General features: G+C 35.5%; 1 protein-coding gene across 1 annotated transcript; it reads left to right on the top strand.

The window, feature by feature from the left end:
• The first annotated feature begins 4,617 nt into the window (after positions 1-4,617).
• On the top strand, positions 4,618-9,752 carry LOC127545976 (zinc finger protein 420-like). The gene is made up of 2 exons (XM_051973449.1): positions 4,618-4,857; positions 5,110-9,752. Exons 1-2 carry the CDS (start codon positions 4,618-4,620, stop codon positions 6,208-6,210), a joined length of 1,341 nt encoding a protein of 446 aa, XP_051829409.1. The 3' UTR covers positions 6,211-9,752.
• Positions 9,753-10,662: the final 910 nt, after the last annotated feature.

Raw genomic sequence — 10,662 nt, 5'->3', positions numbered from 1 at the left:
TGGTGGGAAAGAAATGGAAGGGAATAAACCTTTCTTTTCAAGTACTATTTTCCATGTTCTGTGCCATGTCATTTCTTTAAAATACAGCAACAACAATATTGTTTAAGGACAACTTCCAGCAAATAACTTATTTTGACTACTCTAAATATCTAAATTAACAATAAAGAACAAATGAGGAAAGATTCTATTTGTATCCATAGAAAGGGAGGACAAGGGTTTGGCTCTTTTTCAGAATAAGTAGGACAACAGGATACTGTGACACATCCCATTTGGGGTTACTTGCTTTATAAGTACTACTGGGTAAGTGCAGCCTGAGATGGGTGAAAAAGTACAAAATTCTCTCCATCTTCATCCCTAACTGATTTTCATACCCAGGACTTCGAGTTCCCAGAGAAGATGTGATCTTTTATTTTAACCGAAGGGAATCACCATGGATGCTGGACCAAGAAGACCTGAGGAGCTGCCCTCCAGGTGAGTGAGGTGGAAGCAGGTGTATGTGAGTTGTGATTACAAGAGACTTCTAGAAGTTACTAAGAAATAACTGCTAAGTTTTGGGGGAGAAAGATCAGTCTTGGAATTCTTTTTCAGATCATTTTTGACAGTGCCTTCCTGGGTCACTAAATCTCAGTTTTCCAACTATAAAATAAGTGGGTTGTGCTCTGTGGCTCTTTAGATCCCTTTTGTGATCATTTATAACCCTATAAAAACTAATTGTTTGAAATTGGATCAAGGGAATTCTGCTAAAAGTGTCAAAAAGTGATTAAATATTCCAAGGTGAGTCATTTCTTAGAATTTCTTCAAGTCAGCAAATATTTAAGTGTCTGCTACATGTCAGGCCTTTGGCTAAGTACCAGGAACATAAAAAGAAATTAGGGTCATCTCCTGCTCTCCTGAAAGCCAAGTACTGGTGGGGATGTTACTACACAAGCAATTAGTGGGGCAGACATGACACCAACAACTATGTAGATACTCACCACAAACCAGATTAGGTAGATAAATTTAGTGCCTCAGTAAATCATTTATTAGTGAGGATAATAATGGTTAATGAAGAGAACAAGTGCGATGGGAATAGTCAAAATGGAATGAAATGACTAGCATTTCTACAGCATCTACTGTGTGTCATGCACCATGCTCTCTTATTTTATCCTCATGAGAACCCCAGGAATAGATGCAATTGTTATGCTCATTTTACAGAATAAGAAATTGAGGCAAACAGTGATCCTGTAAATTGACTAGCCTGTTTATGAGGTGGGATTAAAATTCAGGTCTTCATGATTAAAAGCTCTGTTCATTATACCCCTGACTTCATTCTGATTTTTTTTTTCTGGGTCAAATGGATTTAAATGTCTTGCCCAGGGTCACACAGCTAGGAACTATTAAGTGTCTGAGACAGGATTTGAACTCAAGTCCTCCTGACTGCATTATAATTCTGAAATAAATATGAGGGAAATGCTCACACATGTATAAAGTCGAAAATAGGAGGAGAATTGGACAAGCTCCCATTCTTTAAACTCTATCCAGTCAATAGGAATTGCTGATTAGAGTTTTAAAAGATTTTTATTTCTAATGGCTCATGATAAACATGTCATTACTTGACAAATGTACTTGATGAACAATTGCAAATATTGCTTTTTGATGTTTTTTTTTTTTAAAAAAAGTATTTATTTTGTCACAACTGTGTGAGATGGGTGTAAGACCCCCTTTCCCAAATTAACTAATCAGAGACATTTTTAGGTACAAAGAGAAAGCATTTAATTAGTTTTTGCAGGAAGTAGCTATGTACACCCAGGAGATATCCCAGCTCACCAGCAGAAAATAGAATACCCTGTTAAATAGAAAAAGGCCCATCCTTTTTCATTAGATAGCATCTGCTTCCTGTGGGTCATGTCAATTCCTGTAACTTCACTAACTTAATGTGACTTCCTGAATCCCAGGGTTCAAGGCCTGCGTATAGGGATCATGTGATTTAGTCTCAAACTGAGAAAACTTCCCCCAATCAGTCCCATTCACAACCTTTGAAAGGATAGAATGTCTTCAGATTTAATTTTGTTTTTGCTACTACTGATAAAGTCACTATATTCTCACTGAAACCCTCCTGAATGACCAATGTATGTAGCCAACCAATTCCTTTGAGAAACTGCTAGAACAGAAGAAGTGTAACATAAACAGAGGATAAGTTCCAATTAGAACACAACCTTTTAGATTTCAATGAGTGGCCATGAAGGTCTGTTTTCCTAGCAAGGTTGTGGACTCCAATGATGATTTTATGATCTCTACTGTCCCTGCCTCCTGGCCCTGGGTTTCAGTGAGCCTGCCAGCTCTGCTGCAAGAATGAAAGCTCAGGAAATATCTTGTTCAAGTGATTAGAGGTTTGATGAGATGTGGTTGCTAGGTAACCCAGGAGTCAGAGAATTATTCTGGCCCAGTGAGAAACAGTCCCCGAGGGTCTTTGCATGCCTATGGCCATGTATCCATGAAAATCCAACCTTCCTGGAAAGTTGGAAACACTTTCATGTTGAGAAACCAGAGGAATATGTTGCATTTAGAACTGGTGAGAGTTTGATGCAATCACTGCACAATCCCCAAAACAGTGTATTCCTGATCATGATAGATTGAAATCACTGCAGAAAGTTCGTGAGGTGGAAATGTGCACATTCATGTTGTCTGAGAGGGCAACTATCTTTATAAGCAAATCCGACAGTGAATTACCCCTTAAAGGGCCACTAACCAATTTGTGAGTCAGATCCCTTGGATCACTCTCTCAATCCTTCAAAGGGAAAGGGTTGCAATAGTAGCACATGCCCTACCTTTCCATACTACAGAAAGATGAAGTTCATTTTCTATATGAGACATATTTTCAAATGTTGATAATTTCATCTATTTCTTAAAATTGTGCTTGTTTCAGGGATATGCAGGGGATCTATAATGATCACTTTTTGTAAAAGAAATGAGCAGTAGGTATCTCCAAAAAAAGTAATGGGTCTGAACAAAATTACTTCTACTCAGTTCAGTTCTACTCTGAACAAAATCATTCAAGTAAACAAAAGCACAATGTTAACATTCTGAATGTGACCTCAAATTATGTAACAGAAAAAAAAAATAAAATGGAAAATTCTCATAAGGGAAATTGGTTATGCTTATTGGCAGAACTGTCATGAAATAATTTGAGTATTTAGTATATATGCAGCCAATAATATATCTATGAAGAAAGGATTGAAAGTGCTGATAATGAATTGGAAAGGGAAATGTTAATATGTCAAATATTATAGGCAGAGCATGTCCATTAAAAGGTGTGTGAATTCTAATCTAAGCTGTTGGGATTTATTCAAGTTGCTCAGCCATTCTGAACTGATGATCTGAGTTGTACTTATAATAAGAATGAAGGCACTTTCTGTGTTGTCACAGATTTATTGTGTGAAATCAATATTTTTTGTGCATGAAATTCATTAGAAATTCAGTCATCTGTGGGATGAAACTAATGGGATTTTAAAATGATTGGTTCTGTGTTGTGGGCCAGAACTTGAAACAAGGTACTGAGTGGAATTGCGGAGACAATGGTTAAATCTGGTTTAGCATTGATTTAGTCCTACACAAATAATAGTTTCCTAGTGATATAATGATTGGTTTATATTCAGTGTGGAGCATATAAGCTAGAAGCTCTCAGGGCCAAAAAAGACAAGTGCGCTAGAAGCTCTCGGAGGCTGAGAAAGATTCATTCCATCGTCCACCTTTGTGGTGGCTGGAGGCTGAAGCACAAACTTCTGGATTTGGAGAGATTCAGAGGGCAGAAGAGAAGGCAGGAGCTCAAGCTCTTGGAACCAAGGTGAGAGATGGGCCTCTAAGAAAGCTCACCAGGGCCCAGGAAAGGAGACAAGACGTTGAAGGAGACAATAAAGGATTTGGATTTTAATTGGAATTTAACTTGTGGTGATTACTGAGCTGAAACGAAGGCTGCTCCCAAGAACTCAGAAGCCTCCAAGAAACCTGCTCCCAAGAACTCAGAAGCCTCCAAGAAACCTGCTCCCAGAGAACATTACAGTTATGCCCATTTTAGATTTTGCTCTTCGTCTGGGAAAATAGAAATAATTGAGTTTCTGTTCTGTTGATGGAGGGAAGGGGATATAAATATATATGTGCCTATATCTTGTCTATATTTGTTTTATTGTTTGTTCTTGTGGTTTTTCAGAAGATGCAGTGGGACATGAAATGAAGGAAACTGCTGCAGATCTAAATGTTTGTGTGATAGAAAATCACAAAGAAAGATTCATGAATGATGGTTCCTGTGACTTTCCTTGGAGAGAAATCTGTGTGACACATGAGATCATCAACTCTAGAAAGAAGCAAGGTGGAATAGCTTTTAGAGAAAGGAGAGCTCTTACTAGACATCGGGGAATCTACAATGGAGAGAAACTCTATGAATGTAAGCAATGTGGAAAGGCTTTTACGAAAAAGGACAATGTTATTGTACATCAGAGAATCCACACTGGAGAGAAACCTTATGAATGTTACTGTTGTGGAAAGGCCTTTAGACATAAGAAAAGTCTTACTGTACATCAGAAAATCCACACTGGAGAGAAACCATATACATGTTACCATTGCGGTAAGGCCTTTAGACAAATGGTAAGTCTTACTGTCCATCAGAGAATCCACACTAGAGAGGAACCTTATGAATCTTACCAATGTGGAAAGGATTTTACAGACAATAAATCACTGACTCTACAACAGACACTCCACATTGGAGAGAAACCATATGAATGTAACCAATGTGGAAAGGCCTTTACACAAAGGGGAAGTCTTACTAGACATCAGAGAATCCACACTGGAGAGAAACCATATGAATGTAAACAGTGTGGAAAGGCCTTTAGTCAAAGGGCATCTCTTACTGCACATCAGGCAATCCACACTGGAGAGAAACCTTATGAATGTAATCAATGTGGAAAAGCCTTTAGATATATGACAAATCTTACTGAACATCAGGCAATCCACACTGTAAGGAAACCTTATGAATGTAACCAGTGTGGAAAGTGTTTTACAGGCAATAGATCACTTAGTCAACATCAGAAAATCCACACTGAAGTGAAACCTTATGAATGTAACCAATGTGGAAAGGCCTTTAGGCAAAGGGGAGGTCTTACTAGACATCAAACAATCCACACTGGAGAGAAACCTTATGAATGTAAGCAGTGTGGAGAGACTTTTAGGTATAAGATAAGTCTTATTGTACATCAGAAAATTCATACAGAAGAAAAACCTTATGAATGTAAGCAGTGTGGAAAGGCTTTTAGATATAAGACAAGTCTTATTGGACATCAAGGAATCCACACTGGAGAAAAACCTTATGAATGTAACATATGTGGAAAGGCCTTTAGGCAAATGGGAAATCTTACAGCCCATCAGAGAATCCATACTGAAGAAAAACCATATCCATGTTCCCAATGTGGAAAGGCCTTTAGCCAAATAGGAAGTCTTACTGCCCATCTCAGAATCCACACTGGAGAAAAACCTTATAAATGTCATCAATGTGGAAAGGCTTTTAGGCAAATGGGAACTCTTACTGCACATCAGGCAATCCATACTGGAGAGAAACCTTATGAATGTACCCAATGTGGAAAGACCTTTAGATGTAAAAAAAGTCTTATTAGACATCAGAGAATCCACACTGGAGAGAAACCTTATGAATGTAAGCAGTGTGGAGAGACTTTTAGGTATAAAATAAGTCTTATTGTACATCAGAAAATTCATACAGAAGAAAAACCTTATGAATGTAAGCAGTGTGGAAAGGCTTTTAGATATAAGACAAGTCTTATTGGACATCAGGGAATCCACACTGGAGAAAAACCTTATGAATGTAACCAGTGTGGAAAGGCTTTTAGGCAAATGGGAAATCTTACTGCCCATCAGAGAATCCACACTGAAGAGAAACCATATCCATGTTCCCAATGTGGAAAGGCCTTTAGCCAAATAGGGAGTCTTACTTCCCATCTCAGAATCCACACTGGAGAAAAACCTTATCAATGTCACCAATGTGGAAAGGCTTTTAGGCAAATGGGAACTCTTACTGCCCATCTCAGAATCCACACTGGAGAGAAACCTTACGAATGTAAGCAATGTGGAAAGCCTTTTACGCAAAGGGCACCTCTTACTAGACATCAGAGAATCCATACTAGAGAGAAATCTTATGAATGTAAGCATTTGTGTAGAGACTTTTAGATATAAGAACATTCACACAGGAGAGAAACCTTATGAATCTAACTATAATAACTATAATAAGGAAAGGACTTTATCAAAATCTGATTGGTTAGCGCCACATCTGGAGAAAGGTAAAGGTATTAAATTAAGGAGGAAAATGAATCAGGTATATGAGAAGATGTGGTGGTATTGATGCCTTTTATATTTAGCCTTCTCTAGCCATAACCCTTAGGACATAGGGAGGAAGGAAACATAAAAGATGACTGGGGATAGCAGATAGATTCTTATGCATATTGGATCTTCTTTTCCACCTGGTTATCTATTTGAAGAGTAGTGTGGCGGAATGTAAAGATCACTAGATTTGGATTCAGAAGATATTGTTTGAAATTTGGGTTCTGTACCTTTCTCTTTTTAGCAAAATAATTTCACTTAATGGGACTTGGGGCATTTAAAAAGAATTAGGTTCTCTTCTGATTCCAAATTCTGTGGAGGAATCAAGAAATCAAAGAACAGCTTGAAGATGAAGTCTACCACTTCTTCTTGCTGGATTACCAGCTTCAGATTAGAGCTAATAACTCAAATTACTTCAATAAGCCTTCTGTATCTGACTGGAGTTTGGAAAAGCAGAAAGATAGGAGGAATTCTAAACCTAGATCATTGTGTCATTCCTAAGTGAACAACTCTGCAATTCCTGTAATAGATTTCTTGCCATTTTCATTCAGGCAAAGAATTATATTTAATTAAGATGCTTTTAAGAATTAAAGATTTCATTTCTGAGGTTACAGCTTATATCTATCAAACTGATAAAGTTGACCCCAAAAGTTGGACATAGGTTTAGAGGTCTATAGGATTAGAGTAACAATAGCAAATATGTTTAAGTATAAATTGGTCCAGCTGTTGCATAAAATGCAAGTGGATAGCAGACTGAATTAAAAGCCAAAATCCTACAATATGTTGTTTACAAGAAACACATTTAAAGCAGAGTGACACATACAGAGTGAAGGAAAAGAGCTGGAGTAGAATCTATTATGCTTCAAGTAAAATAAAATTAAAAAAAAAAAAAGCAGGGGTAGTGATCCTGATTTAGATCAGACAAAAGCAAAAATAGATCTAATTAAAAGAGTGAAGAAAGAAAACTATATCTTGCTAAAGGCTACTATAGATAATAAAGTGATATCTATTCTAAACATATGTGCACCAAAGTAGTTTAGCATCCAAATTCCTAGAGAAGTTAAGAGAGCTGCAAGAAGAAATAGACAAGAAAACTATAATAGTGGGAGATCTCAACCTTGCTCTTTCAGAACTAGATAAATCAAACCACAAACTAAATAAGAAAGAAGTTAAGGAGATAAAGAAAAAGTTAGGTGTGTTATATCTTTGAAGAAAATTGAATGAAGACAGAAAGAAGTACGCTTTTTTTCTGGGTGGTTTATGAATCCTATACAAAAATTGACTATATATTAGGGCATAAAGACCTCAAAATCAAATGCAGAAAGCAGAAATAGTAAATGTATTTTTTTTTCAGATCATGATATAATAAAAATTACATGCAATAAAAGACCAGGGAAAAATAGACCAAAAATTAAGGAACCTACATAATCTAATCCTAAACAATGAATAGGTGAACCAACACATCATAGACAGAATTGGTAATTTCATCCAAGAGAATGACAGTAATGAGACAACATACCAAAATTTGTGGTATGCGGCCCCAAAGGGGAAATTTTATATCGCTAGAAACATACTTGCATAAAAGAGAGAAAGAGAAGATCAGTGAACTGGGCTTGCAATTTAAAAAAGCTAGAAAAAGAACAAATTAAAATCCTCCAATTAAATACCAAATTTGAAATTCTGAACAGAAAAGGGGAGATTAATAAAATTGAAAGTAAGAAAACTTGATTTAATAAATAAAATTGACTTGCTTTCATGAAAAAACTAACAAAATAGATAAACTTTCAGTTAATTTGATTAGAAAAAGGAAAGAAAAAATCAAATAGTCTCAAAAATGAAAAGGGAGAACTTTTCATCAAGGAAGTGGAAATTAGAGCAATAATCAGGAGTCATTTTGCCTAACTATATATCAATAAATTTGATAATCTAAGTGAAATGGAGAAATACCTACAAAATTAGATTGTCTTAACAGAAGAAATGAATTATTTAATTTGTCACATTTTAGAAAAATAAATATAAGAGATTGATCAACTCCCTAAGAAAAAGTTTCCAGGGCCAGATGGATTTACAAGTGCATTCTACCAAACATTTAAAGAACAATTAATTCCAATACTATGCAAGTTATGTGAAAAAAAATAGAGGCAGGAGTCCTACCAAATTCCTTTTATGACATAGATATGGTGCTAATAATATCCAAACCAGATAGGGTGAAGAAAATTATAGACCAATTTTCTTAATGAATATTGATGCAAAAGTTTTAAATAAAATATTAGTAAAGAGATTACAGAAAGTTATCCCCAGGATAATTCACTACGACCAAGTAGGATTTATAACAGGTATGCAGGGTTGCTTCACTATTAGGAAAAGTATTAGCATAATTGACTATATCAGTAACCAAATTAATAAAAATCATGACTATCTCAATAGATGCACAAAAGGCATTTGATAAAATCCAAAATCCATTCCTATTTTTAAAAAAGAGAAAATATAGGAATAAATGGATTATTCCATATATTGATCAGTAGCATCTGCTACTAAAACCATCAGCAAGCATCATATGGGAATAAACTAGAAACATTCCTAGTAAGATCGGGGCAAAACAAAGTTGCCTACTATTAACGTTACTATTCAACATTGTATTAGAAATGTTAGCTTTGTCAATAAGCAAAGAAAAAAAGATTAAAGGAATTAGAGTAGGTATTAATGAAGTCAAATTATTACTTTGCAGATGATATGGTGACATACTTAGTAAACCCTAGAGAATCAACTAAAATACTACTAGAAACAATTCACAACTTTAGCAAAGTTGCAGGATACAAAATTCACAAGTCATCAAACAGAAGATAGAATATATGAAGAAAAGTCAATGGAAATAAAACTACAAAAATAGACGGGTCAAATTAGAAAATAATTTGAATGCCATACAGATCATTTTTCTTCCTTGATACAATTAAGAACTGGAATATTTTAATAATATAGAGGTTTTCAGAGTTGAAAAGGAAAAAAAAAGGAGAAAAACAAGTTACATTGCTTTGGAGAAATTACAAAACTTTCCCTCAACTCAAAAACCAAAATATGATTAAGTCTGTGCTTTCAGAATATCATTTTTCTTTTTTAAAAAAAATTTTTATTATAGCTTTTTATTTACAAGATATATACATGGGTAATTTTTCAGCATTGACCCTTACACAACCTGTTTCAACTTTTCCCCTCCTTCCCCCCACTCCTCCCCTAGATGGCAGGTAGACCAATGCATGTTAAATTTTAAAGTGTATATTAAATACAATATATGTATACGTATCTATAGTTATTTTGCTGCACAAGAAAAATTGAACTTAGAAATAAGGAAAAAATGACCTGAGAAGGAAATAAAAAATGCAAGTGGACAAAAACAGAGGGAGTGGAAATGCTATGTTGTGGTTCACACTTATTTCCCATAGTTCTTTTGCTGAGTGTAGCTGATTCTCTTCATTATTGAACAAATGGAACTGATTTGGTTCATCTCATTGTTGAAGAGAGCCACATCCATCAGAATTGATCATCATATAGTATTGTTGTTGAAGATCTCCTGGTTCTGCTCATTTCACTCAGCTTCAGTTCATGTAAGTCTCTCCAGACCTTTCTGAAATCATCCTGTTGGGCATTTCTTACAGAACAATAATATTCCATAACATTCATATGCCACAACTTATTCAGCCATTCTCCAATTGATCGGCATCCATTCAATTTCTAGTTTCTAGCCACTATAAAAAGGGCTGCCACAAACATTTTTGCACATACAGATCCCTTTCCCTTCTTTAAGATCTCTCTGGGATATAAGCCTAGTAGTAACACCGCTGGATCAAAGAGTATGTACAGTTTGATAACTCTTTGAACAAATTCCAAATTGCTCTCCAGAATAGTTTGATGCATTCACAATTCCACCAACATTGTATCAGTGTCCCAGTTTTCCCACATCCCCTCCAATATTCAGCATTATCTTTTCCTGTCATCCTAGCCAATATGAGAGGTATATAGTGGTAATCACAAAGTTGTCTTAATTTGTATTTCTCTGATTAATAATGATTTGGAGCATCTTTTCATATGGCTAGAAATAGTTTCTATTTCTTAATCCAAAAATTGTCCATATCTTTTGACCATTTGTCAATTGGAGAATGGCTTGTAGAATACCATTTTTCAAGCTTGGAGAGCAGAAAATCTGGCTTCAAGAAGAACCATGTCTTGTTAACTTTGGCAATAAGAGAAGAAAAGGAGATTTAAGGAATTAGAGTAGATCATGAGGAAACCAAATTGTCACTCTGC

Source organism: Antechinus flavipes, chromosome 1 (genome assembly GCF_016432865.1).
Source record: "Antechinus flavipes isolate AdamAnt ecotype Samford, QLD, Australia chromosome 1, AdamAnt_v2, whole genome shotgun sequence".
Lineage (NCBI taxonomy): Eukaryota > Metazoa > Chordata > Mammalia > Dasyuromorphia > Dasyuridae > Antechinus > Antechinus flavipes.
The sequence above is the reverse complement of the archived record's forward strand: the minus strand, read 5'-3'. Positions and strand labels throughout refer to the sequence as shown.